This window comes from Lactuca saligna, chromosome 1, assembly GCF_052625555.1.
Source record: "Lactuca saligna cultivar CGN05327 chromosome 1, ASM5262555v1, whole genome shotgun sequence".
Taxonomy (NCBI): domain Eukaryota; kingdom Viridiplantae; phylum Streptophyta; class Magnoliopsida; order Asterales; family Asteraceae; genus Lactuca; species Lactuca saligna.
In genome coordinates, this window is record NC_136417.1 from 88,634,722 (window position 1) to 88,647,768 (window position 13,047).

At 35.7% G+C, this 13,047-nt stretch overlaps 1 protein-coding gene and 1 pseudogene across 1 annotated transcript; both read right to left on the reverse strand.

The window, feature by feature from the left end:
- Positions 1–2,683: 2,683 nt before the first annotated feature.
- On the reverse strand, positions 2,684–3,241 carry LOC145009572 (uncharacterized). The gene has a single exon (XM_078968247.1). It carries the CDS (start codon positions 3,239–3,241, stop codon positions 2,684–2,686), a length of 558 nt encoding a protein of 185 aa, XP_078824373.1.
- A 4,455-nt stretch (positions 3,242–7,696) lies between these two features.
- On the reverse strand, positions 7,697–8,999 carry LOC145041169 (F-box protein At2g27310 pseudogene; annotated as a pseudogene).
- Between the last annotated feature and the right edge of the window lie 4,048 nt (positions 9,000–13,047).

The window sequence follows — 13,047 nt, forward strand, 5'->3', positions numbered from 1 at the left end:
TCGAGGTAATTTTTTTCTTCAATTTCTTGTGACTTTTATAAGGTTTTCTGCAATAAGATTTTCTTAAATTCATGATGTAATTATTTTTCTGATTTTTTATTAGGGTTTAGGTCATTTTTGGTAACTTAACTTTTGGTTTTGTGCTCATTTGGTCACTTAACTATTTTTAAGTTTTAAAAGGTAATCAAACTTTTGACTTTATGCTCATTTAGTCACTTAACTTTTGGTTTGGTCACATTTAGTCACTTAACTTTTAGGTTTGTGCTCATTTGGTCACCTAACTTTTAAAATTTTGCTCATTTACTCACCAAACTTTAAAAAAAATTTAAAAGTTTAGTGACTAAATGAGCACAATTTTAAAAGATAAGTGACTAAATGTGACCAAATCAAAAGTTAAGTGACTAAATGAACACAAAGGCAAAAGTTTGATGACCTTTTAAAACCTAAAAAGGGTTAAGTGACCAAATGAGAACAAAACCAAAAGTTAAGTGACCAAAAATGATCTAAACCCTTTTTATTACTCTAATGTATGTTAAATTTTATATGTAAATTCCAATTTTTAAATGTAGATGTGTAAATCTGATTTTGAAATTCTGATATGTGAATTACGATTTTAAATACCTGGTGTGTTTTTAATTTCTGATTAATCTGAGGTATATGAAAACTTGATTTATGGTTAAAATCTGATAATTTATTTTAATTTCTAAAATTTTGATGTATCTTATATTTGAAAATATGATATGTAAATTTTGATATCTGAATTCTGATTTTGAAAAAGAGATGTGTTTTTTATTTATGTATAATATGATGGGGCTTTTCTAAATAATCTGATTAGTTGTTTTAATTTATGAAATTATGATGTATCAAATTTTTGAAATTTTAATGTTAATTTAATTAATGAAAATATGAAATGTTAATTCTGAAATTTTGATACCATTTTTTATTTTTGTTTTGGTTGTGGTTATGGATAGTCGGTTGTATCCTTTTTCGCTTCTACTCTATCTTTTTGACTAGTATTGAGTGCTCAAAATAGAAAAAAAAACATTTTACTAATAAGTTACAAGGATTTTTAAATATGAATTTATTTAGAGGTGATGAATTTGATAATGATGCACAAGATTTATTTATTGAATTATAAAGTTTTGCAGGAAATGGTGTTGGATGAAGCATAAAAATGTGAACTCCTTCAGACAACTCTTCAAATTATGGAGTTTGCAAAGGAAATGTACATGTTTCTCAATAAGTTAGTAGCATATAATATTTTGTTGTTGGCACACAGTTGCTTCCCCAAAAAGAAGTTTTTTGTGAAATTAGAGTTATTAAATTATATCTCTGAAGGACCATCACTCATTAATGATTATACAGATTCACAGTTTTGAGTATGGAAAGTTAAAATCTGTTAAGTCTTTATTATCATAAAATAAGAGATTGCATAGAGGCATTGTTTTAAATCAATTTTTGTAGGTTTTTGTTTGAATAACCTTGATTTAGTTTGACTATAAAATTTGTTTAAGTTTTGTTATATAACATTTTTTATATATAAGGACATTAATTTAATATCACGCCCCGGACATTGAAAATCATTGAATCGGCCATGCCGGTGTTACACACTTGAAATCTTAGCTAGCGTTTCGTATACATTAACCAAATATGGAATTAAAAGGTGCATTACAATATATTGAAAAAGGAAAACATGCTTGGTTGTCACAATTTTTTTTGGAACCGACAATTTTATTATAAGACACTCACTAGCAAGTCACTAGTGAGAGTCACATATTACATTACATTACATAAAAAAGAAAGGGGATTTTGTCCATTCACCCCATATAAAATTTTCTTTCCTATATCTATGTTTAATCCATGCATAAACCATGTATTTTACTCCTTCAAACACCATATCCAAGTTGATAAATTTTAAGTTGAATATTCTATCATTTCTTACTTTCCATATACACCATAATGTACCAAAAATTATTGCGTTAATTGCTCTCCTCTTTTTTGGGGGATGTCTACACTCTGCTGCAAAGTTTAAGATCTCCTTAATACTGGATAGTTGGCGAGGCATGATACCACACCAATTCCAAATTTGGTTCCAAATTGCAAATGCGAACGGGCAAGTGACCAACATATGATCTGTGGACTCCGTATCAGATATATACAAGCACTACAGTTTAAAGTCTGTATATATGTACTCTTCGCGTAATAAGGGCGTTCACTGATGGAATCTGATCCAACCTTGCTCTCCACACAAAACAGCTTACTTTTAATGGGATCCAGTTGCACCACATGAAGGATCCATCATGTTTCCAGTGGCTTGCCCGCTCGATCCTTCCTCTTAGAGTAACGACTCTAAATTTCCCCTCAAACACAAAGTCTGAATCCCATCCCGTATCCACCGAATCACTTTCGTGTCTACAATGGAAAATTTACCCAGAGAACTTTTACATTTATCAATGTTCTGCCAAACTCCACTTAGGTACCTAGAAGATATTCGATTAGGTTGAATAATATCAAGATTGTGTAGACCCTTTATGATCTTAACCCATAAGGAGTCTCCTTCATTGATAATTATCCATTTCCATTTTGCTAATAAAGCTAGGTTCAATGCTTTTATGGCACCGAGGCCTAAGCCACCCACCTCCTTAGGAGCTATAACTCTAAACTAGGCCACCCACTTAATTTTTTATTCATTTTCTGGACCTCCACAAATGAAATTTCTCCTGATTTTCTCTAAAGCCTCAATAACCCCCGATGGAGCAGCAAACAATGATAAATAAAATGTGGGGAGACTACCCAAAACTGCCTTTGCTAGAGTCATCCTCCCACCAAAACTCAAGGTCTTTGCCTTCCATCCAGAAAGTTTATTTCTAAATTTTTCAAGTATCAAGTTCCAGGAGATTTTCCTTTTCATATTCCTCCCCACTGGCATCCCAAGGTAAGGGAATGGTATTGCACTAGACTCACATCCTAACGGTAATGCTCCATTTTCAGCCTCTTGAGTATTAACACATATGCCAAAAACTTTTGATTTATTAAAGTTAACCCTTAAGCTGGAAGACACTTGGAAGCACTTAAGAATTCTTTCAAGGTTTTTAATATTTTGACTAGACCATTCGCCAATGAAAAGGGCATCATCCGTGTAGAATAAATGTGATACTTTTATATCAGAATTTGGAATAGATATACCTTGAAAGACACCTTTGGCCACAGCTTCCTTTATTGCAATATTCAACCCTTCCATGCCCAATATAAAGAGAAATGGCGAAAGAGGGTCTCCCTGCCTTACTTCTTTTTTCAAGTTGGAACTCTGCAGTCGAACTACCGTTAACCAATATCGAGGCCCTAGCCGATTCCAAACATCCTTTTATCCAAGACCTACATTTTAATCCGAAGTTCATCTACTGCATCATAGAATCCAAGAATTTCCAATTTACCGAGTCAAAAGCTTTATTAAAATCTGCTTTGAAGAGCAAAATCCGCTTATTGATCTTCTTCCCCCATGAACACAACTCGTTAACTATAAGTAGTCCTTCTAGAATATTCCGCCCTTCCACAAACTCAGTTTGAACTTCATAAATACATTCACCCATCACCAATCAGATCCTTGAAGCTAGGATTTTTGCTATTATTTTGTATAATGAGCCAATAAGACTGATTGGCCTGTAATCACCAAGGGATAGAGGGTCTTTGACCTTAGCTGCCAGTGTTATGAACGAAGAGTTACATCCCTGGGAGAGTATAGCCCACTTCTCGAAATGTTTCACATACGCAATAATATCCTCCTTCAAGACCTCCCAATATTTTTTCAGGAAATTAAAAGTGAAACCATCCGGTCCCGGAACCTTATCATTCCCGCATTCCCACACAACACTTTTCACTTCATCTTCATAAATACCTCCTTCTAAAAGCTCACTGCTAGTACTTGAAAGCCTTTTAAATCTGTTACTTCTGAATTCCGGTCTTGTCTTCCATTTCTCCTTAAATTTTGTCGAGAAAAACTTAAAGACTTCATCTTTAATCTCGCTTGGTTGACTTGTCCACCAACCATTTAGCATGAGGCCGTTTATAGTATTTTTTTCTATTCCGATTGTTTACAAAACCATGAAAAAATTTGGTATTTTCATCCCCATCAGTCAACCATTTTAATCTTGCCTTTTGTCTCAGATCCATGCTCACCATTTTCTCCAATTCTGAATAATCTTGCCCATTCTTGTATTTTAGGGCTCTGTAACTCCTTCCTTTCAGCCTTTTTATCCAGTTAAATCAATCTTCCTTTAATCTTTGAGAACTCAATAGCCTCCTTTGAATGTTCTATTGATCTCCAGCTTCTAATTTTGTTTTTTAAGAACTTCAACTTGTTAAGAACATATCTATCAGGTGCCCTGTATCCTCTAAATTTTGATATTGCCCTGAGGGCGACTTCATTAAACCCCCGTCTAAGGATCCACGAATTAAAGAGTCTGAATGGAATAGGCCTATAATCCATCGAACTTAATTTGAGAAGAATTGGACAATGGTCGATTGATCCCTAGGAGAGCAGTGCATGAGGCTTGTGGAAACTTTAATACAAATTCTGGACAAACAAGAATCCGATCAAGTTTACTTAGTTTAGCACCAAAATTTTAGTAATACGTGTACTTAAATCCTCCCATTTTTTTTAATTCATGTAGTCCGCCATCTTGGATGAACTTGTTGAAGTCACGAGCTGTGATACAACAAAAATTGGAGTTTAACCTTTCATCCCGTCTTCTTACTGCATTGAAGTCTCCCATAAGAACCCACATTGACTTCCTTGATCTCATTAATTGTAACAGATTCTCCCACAAACACCGTTTCTCAATAATAGATTGTGGAGCATATACATTCACAATGGAAATGTTCAGGCCCGAACCTTGAAATACTCCATGAGTCACTAAAAAGGATCGAGATTTGACTGAATCTGTAAAGGAAAAGTATGACTTATCCCATATAGTAAGGATGCCCCTTGACCTACCCATTGCTTCCACACAATCGGATCCATAATTTTCGTCCCCCACCCCTTTGTAATAGTTGATTCCTCCACTCCCAGTTGCAATTGCGTTTCTTGTATACATACTATTGAAACTTTATTAACTTGCCTCAACGTCCTGATCCATTCGAGTTTATGTTGTTCTCCCATTCCCCTTATATTAACCGACAGTAACTTCATTGATCTGCAACGTGCTCTCCGTCCATACCAGTGATTTCGGCCAAAATTTCATTATCGCCATTTATCTCAAATCCAATGAGTCGACCGATTTCAACAGTTTTTTCGATTTCAGAAATATGAGGAATGGTTGGGGGTCTATTGGATTGAGATGGGTGAGAAACGTTGTTAGGGGTTCGATTAAGATCAAGAGAGGAATGGTTACCCGACTCCGAACCTATGACCTCCTGATTTGTTTGATCGTCAATGTGGGTAGGGCATAAATGGATATTGTTTATGTTTAATGATGCCTGGTGAACCTTCTTGCGTTTAAGATAAGATCCATTTGGATCCATTTCTAAATTACTTACATTATTGGGCTCGTTATTCATCCTAGGGTCCGAATTTGGAAAAGGTCCAATTCCACCTTTTCGTAATTGTTCCCGTATTTTCCCAAGGGACATAAGTGGGTTCCCATGCTCCACGTTATCGACCATGCATCCATCTTCTATAGTATCTATCCGCATTTGAGTAGTCCCATTAAATTGAGACTGTTGGTCTTCCTTATTCCGACCCAGTTCCCCATTCAGATTTTCCTGACTCCCGTCGATAATGATTGCTTCGACTCCCACTCCTCCGGGAACGTCTGCCGGAGCCTCCACCGGGGATTCAACTACTGTGGCTTCATGATCATTCACCTCGAACTGTGATTCAGGGACTCTTCTCGACTCTAAATCTAACTCTATTTCTCCTTCCTCTAACGTGTCACTCATGTCATCAAACTTGTTCTCTTCCCCCACGATCATTATATCAGCGATGGCATCCTCATCATCTTCACCATCTGATTCAATATTGTTGTCATAATTATGAGTCGAGAAGGGCTTCCAGTCATCATCGATCTCGTATATTCCAACTTTGGATATTTTGTTGTCCGCCACAACTGTTATTTTTTCATTAAAATAAAACATTCATCACTAGATGCGATTCTTACTGCTAAGTTGGTTTTTATTCTATGGGGAGAGGTGTTTTCCTTTAGAGAATGAAATGCTATATATTATAACAATAAATTACTTCCGTTTATATAATCTTTAATAAATATTAATTATTGAAATTATAAATTTTCTATTACTTAATTTTTTTATTTTTGAAAATATATAAAATTATTTGTTGCTACAATTATATTTAAGATTTCATGTTATGTAATTCTTTTAATGTTGTTAGTTTCGTGCATCATAACAATTCTTTTACTTATTTTAGAATTTATTTATATTTATATTATATGTCTTTATAGAATAACGTTTTTCTTTATTTATTAGTTTTACTTTATTTATTTTTTCTATTTATTTAGTAACAAATAACATTTTGAATAATTTGTCAAGTTGTTTGGAGCTAGTTGGTCCTGAGAAACTAAATATCATCAAAGGTTCAGACGAGTAAAAAAAAAGCTTTTATCGTTATTATAAATTTTTAGTTTTAAATAAAAATATATAATAAAAGATTGGTTCCTGTATATCTGTCCACTTCGCATAGGCCTGACAATCGTGTCGTGTTCGGGTTGGTGTGTCGCGGGATGGCGGGCTGACGGGTCAAAATATGCCAACCCAAACACGACCCATTTAAATATAGGTCACGGGTTGGCGGGTCACGGGTCGGCGGGTTTGGAAAATAAACCCATATATGACCTACCAACCCATTTATTTATACGGGTTCACAAGTTGGCGGGTTCGTGGGTCCAAGTTTTAGATATTTAAGTCTTAAACATCCAAATGAAAATTAAAAACATTCATACAAACATGTTACAAACTTAGCCTTATAGGTTACGACTTATGACCTTAGACCATCCACCATGAGTAATAATGTCAAAACAATCAAATGGTCTATGAATAAATAGTATATATTATATAATAGTTATTAAATATTAATACTTAATACATAAATACATATAAAAAAAATAATTTTTTTTAAGAATATAAACGGGTTGGTTGGTCAACCCGTTTATTTTTTTAGAAACTCATATATGACCCGTTTAATAAACGGGTTGGCGGGTTGACGGGTTAGCGGATTGGCGGGTTGAAAAACTCAACCCAAACTCATTTATTTCGTGTTGTGTTGCGGGTCGTGTCGCGTGTCGTATCGAGAATTATCAGCCCTAACTTCGCACCCTCAACGTCCTCACGGCTTGTGGAACATAAAAATTCAATATTATAATTCTTTCCACTTTGTTGTCTATTTCATTTTTTATTATAATTTCATTTATTCATAGCAATATACCGCTTATACCTAATGTTGTAACGCATGCATCAAAGCCTTGACTACTACTCCTTAATTGCTTATCAAGTTGCAACCTAAAGTCCTAAAACTACGGCCTACGGAAGGTTATAACCAAGGCATGAGATCAAGCTATTAAATCGGTTTGATTTTAGGATAGACAAGTTTGGTTTCAATTTAATCAATTTTGAATCACCTTTTTTGGTTCTTGACCTTCGATATCCACCCAAATCAAATAAAACCAAACTATATTGCATTATTGCATATTATAATTGAATTAGCTATTAATCATATACAAGAATATCTCGCCAATAATAAATGTAAGTTTTGCATACCTATTAAATAAAATTCAATTAAAAAAAAACATATCATATCATATAAATCAAAATAATAAAAGAATATTGTGTTTTCGTGATCCTTAAAAGAATGTTATTATGTTAATATAAAGAAATTTAGGTCTTGGATTTGAATTCGATTGGTTGAATTTACCACGAGAGGGCAAATGACCAAAATGCCATCAAGATTCCAACCCCACTCGCGACGCAAGCCATGTCAACCCGTCTCTCTCTCCTCTCCATCTTCTCCTTTCTCTCTCTCCTTCTTTGAATGAACTCGCCGTACCTCTCTTTCTGCTCCTCTCCTCCGCCGCTATACCTCCTCCTCCGCAGCTGGGCTACCGCAAGTCCTTGTAAAATTACCATACTCTCCTTTCCGCTCAAACACTTGCCATCCATGTCCAATACCATTAAACTAGCCCCGCTCACGTTTAACTCTCCTCCGCCTTCTTTTACCCCGCATGTAATCTGTATATTGCAGTTCACGTAATCATTACCATGTAGGGGAACGTCGGGAGCGATCACGACGGCGAATATCACCTCTATGTTCCCGGTCAACCAGTTCCGACGAACAGAGACAGGCTTTATGCTTGATAGATTCACTGCTCGGTTCTGGGTTGGGTCTATCATGATCCAACTCAACGTCATGTGCTTTTCAAGATTGGATAGTAGCATCTGATTGTCGCCGGAGAATTTAATCGATGAGGGTATGAGTTCTTTAAGTTCAAGAAGATCAATACGAAACGGAGACGATTGGAACCAGTCGCTTGGTGTGGTGTTGGTGGATTCAACCGTGGAAAAGATAAGCTCGTCGTGGTATCTCAGGTCGACGGATGAGATAATGTGGGAGGTTGCAGGTAATGATGTGGTGGTGGATAGACGGTAGGTGGGGGATGAGGAGGAGTCGGAATAGAAAGAACGGTAGCCAGAAGGGAAATTGGAGATGGCTTGGCTTACCAAAGGATCGACGGTGGACGGCCAATTGTAGGAGCAGATATCGGACCATAGTTTTTGATCGGAGCAGAGGGATTGTAGCTGGGAAGATGCACAGCCGGCGGCGGCGAGGGTTTGACCGTCGAGTCTGGTCAAGATGTGGGTTTTGATGATATCTTCGTGGATATCTGCGATCGCCATGGATTAGGTCGTTTGTTCTTGAATGACAGAAGTGAGGGGATTAATCTCTTTCTGAGTTGTACGATGATAGAAAGGATGAGAGGGATTTATGAAAAAAAGGCAAGTCGTGGAGGCAAATATCCTTTTCTAAAAATTTCATTAATGAACCATTTACTTCAATATAGTTTCAGTATAGCCCTTGTACTTCAGCATAATGCTGATGATGACATATTACCTAAATTTACAATCTCTAACGAAATAGCATATTATCAATTCAATTGCTATCTATATAATTATATCAAAATTTATCTATGATGGATTGAAGTCTTCAAAATTCAATAAATTACATTTATAAAATATAATTTATCATATATGTATGAGTATCACGTCCATTAAATTTTATATTTATTGAACGTCAATATCACATCTAATAATAGTACAGTTTAATAATTGGATGTCACTTCATTTCGTTTAAGCTTTCGATTAAACTATAGATTATGGATACAATTTGACTTAAGCTAATTGTGATTTACATAGATATTATGTGTGAGTGGATGCTTAAATTTAAGAAAAATCATAGGATATATAACGTCTATTTAGGGTGTTTCGTACATATAAAGTTGACATGAAAACTAATCAAGAATCAAAGGTTATTGTTGTTTGAAGGTGTGTTGTTTCGGTCCTTTCATAAATTTCGCAATTGGCCCATGTGGTTTCCCAAAAGGCATAGTAAACAAACTATTGGAACTCATACCTCCTTGGTCCCTCCTTTCTCTCTTACTTGAAGAAAACCACCAACTTCATTGTCTTTTCGGTCATCGCACCGAAAAATCTCACTGCCATCACCACCGAAAAAATAAAAACAAGAATCATACTCACAAGTCCATAACATGAGTGCTAAGCCTAATTGAAATAGTAAGTAAATACAAAGAATCAAAATCAATTATCTTTATATACAATTAATTAGGTTTGTTGGTAACTTAAAACGGATAAACACAAAACTATCGCATATGTATGGTAAAGAGAATAATCAAAAACTGAAAGTGTTCCATTGAAACATGAAAACGTGACTAAATTGGTCTTAGTTACTCTTCGGACGGAATGGAAGAAGGGAAGGGGGGAGGGAGGATTCAAAATCAAACTTTAGTCACGAGACTTTCATATATTAGAATGTTTGATTCTTAAATTTTTTAGGTTTCCATAAAAATCTCGTATATTGACATTTTTGTTTCCTAGACTTTCATATTTTTTAATTTTGTCCTTATTTTTTTTGGGTTTCATATTACCATAAGACTTTTAAATATGGTTCCTATACTTTCGTACTTCATGGGATAAGATCACTGTAGTTCGCTTGTAAAAATAAAATTAGTCTTCATGAATTTATATGATATTTCATTATCAAAAGTGAATGTTAGATTATAACATAATATTTTAATTAACATTATTTTGTATATCATTAAATTAGACTTTTGGTATATGTTTCATTATTAAAAGTGAATGTTAGATTATAACATATTTTTTTAATTAACGGGATTTCTTTTATCATTAAATTAAACGTTTGGTCCATGTATCCATGTAGTTTAATAGAATTGACACTATTGGTCTTACTATTAATTTTGTAAGATTAATGGACCTTGTGGTTTGTTTTCATTAAACCAATGGTCCTTGGGTTGTTAAATTTAACCATTTGACCGCTAATTTTGTAAATAAGACCATTTTTCCTTACTCCACCCCACCCTCCATAAGGACCAAAACTATAACATTTTTAAATTAACATCTTGTCTAAAGCCATGCACTTTCACAACCACCACCAAATACGCAATTATCTAACGCAACATACTATTATGGGAAACATTTAAAGGTAGTGTACTTTCAGGACAATAGAATTCCCCATTTTCAAAATAGAAAGGAGTAAATTATTGAAATCGTTCATATGGTTTTGTCAACATTGTACGTTTGATCCCTAACTTTTTTTTTGTACTCGGATTGTCCCTATGGTTTGATTTTGTTGCGGTTTTCGTCCCTTACATACATAAATTTAGGGACCAAACGTGCAATTTTGATCAAATCATAGTGACAAAAAACGCAACAAAATCATAACATATGGACGATTTCAGTGTAAAATAAAAGTTAAGGACCAAATGTAACACCTATAAAAATCATGTCAAATTTAAACTTTTTTCAATACACTTAAAACCATTTAACAATACACAGTTTGTTTTCAAAATAATAAATATCAGAATATCCCAGTATCAATTCATAAAAATCTTAACAGCAGGAGGAGCGGTATGATCATGCCTTCGCCTTGCGACGATCACCAAAAGTACCTGAAACATTAAACTAGAACTGTAAGCCCGAAAGCCTAGTGATCTACTCCCAAAATATCATCCGCGTATAATCATAATCATATCATATCAATAAATACAAAAAAACATGCATAATGAGCCTTCAGCCTGACTGGACTGCCTCGCAGGCCTTCAGTCTATTTGGACCGCTCTCCGAGCCTTCAGCACATCTGGACCGCCTCGTAGAGCCTTCATCCTATCCAGACCGGTGGTCGGGCCTTCGATCTGACTAACATCCCTCTGGGTCCTGTAGTCTGCCCGGACCGCCTTGGGTATGTTGGCCTTCAGCGCAGAGCAGGACCTCCTCAACCCAACCCCCAAACAAATAATCATGTGCATATAAATATCATGAGCTAGCATACATAACAGTCAAACCGATCAACAGATCACAAAGCATAGCAACAATCCTATAACCAGGATACCGACCTAACCAGGTCACTAAGCATAAGCATATCACCATCCTAACTACCAGGATGTAAGTCAATAAACATATTAGGCAATAATCCGGATACAAATCCATAAAGGGCCAACCTTGGTGCCTTATACTCTACTGATAAAATGAGTGGAACTCACCTTGCAATTATCGTCTGAAACTAGAAAGCTCAACTCCTTATTCACCACCACAAACTCCACCACCTATATCCGACACATCACAAAGCTCATAAATTCCCAAGATACCCCCAGAAGTCAATTGGTGAACCATTGGTCAAATTCAAAGTCAACTGTCAAGGTCAACAGTCCATGTTGACCTCAACTCGTCGAGTACCCTCAACTACTCGCCGAGTTCTTGCTTAAATTGGAAGCTCGCCGAGTCCCCCAAATGACTTGTCAAGTCCAAGGCAATCTTCATCGGACTCGCCGAGTCACTCATCCAACTCGCCTAGCCCACGACCATCTTCATCAGACTCGCCGAGTCGACCATGCCACTCGCCGAGTCCCTTCATACCTTCATCCATACAGATGCTTTTTAAGCCATGCAAAGGCTCCAAGTTGCAGATCCAACTTTCCCAGGCATGCTTATCACATAAAGTTGTAAAACTTTACCTGCATGCAAAGCTTTAAAGCCTTAAAATGACCAAAGTAAGTTTGCAATGAAGTCTAACACTTGAGGGGAGGTGCATTCTTGTCAAAGCTATCAACTTTATGGCCTTAGAGACCAAAGAGAGTTCAGATCTGAAGTTGCAACTTCAGATCTTAGCTCCAACACAAGAATAGCTTCCTAAAAGTCATCCAAAAGAGATCTAGGAAGAAATGAGCCATAGAATAGTTGGATACCTTCAAAAGAGTACCTACTGAAGTAGTTCTATGATTCCCCACGAGTTCCCTACTTCAATTTACTTGTTTTCCCTCAAGTGTTTCCCGCCAAAATCCTTCTTTAATCTTAACACACCAAGAAAGCACACACACACATGAAGTTAGGGGTTTGAGATGATAAGAGACTGTAGAGGGGAGGATGAGGAGGCCAATGATCCCTTAAATAAGGTGAAAAACTGTAACGCATGTGTTTCTGGGCTTTTCAATAATAGCAATGTATTAGTCTACATTAACCTTTGTAACCCATTTTTAAATAATAAGAATATATTATTTGAGTATTATATGTTTTGTGCTTAGTTGTGTGGCTTAAATGAATTAATAATAAAACACAAGTTCCAAAATAAAATAGTAGATAAAGCCGATATATTTGGATAATTTTGTAGTAGTTGAAACGAGGTTTCCGAATATATAAAGATTGCTGCAATCCGAGTTATAACGAAGAAGCTATGATCTGTCGAAGTTTCGCGACAGAACCGGCACGACGCCGATTGACGTAAAATACGAATTT

What these genes read in the sequence shown, in the direction of transcription:
- LOC145009572 (XM_078968247.1), bottom strand. Translation starts at nt 3,241, where the DNA reads ATGGAAGGGTTGAATATTGCAATAAAGGAAGCTGTGGCCAAAGGTGTC.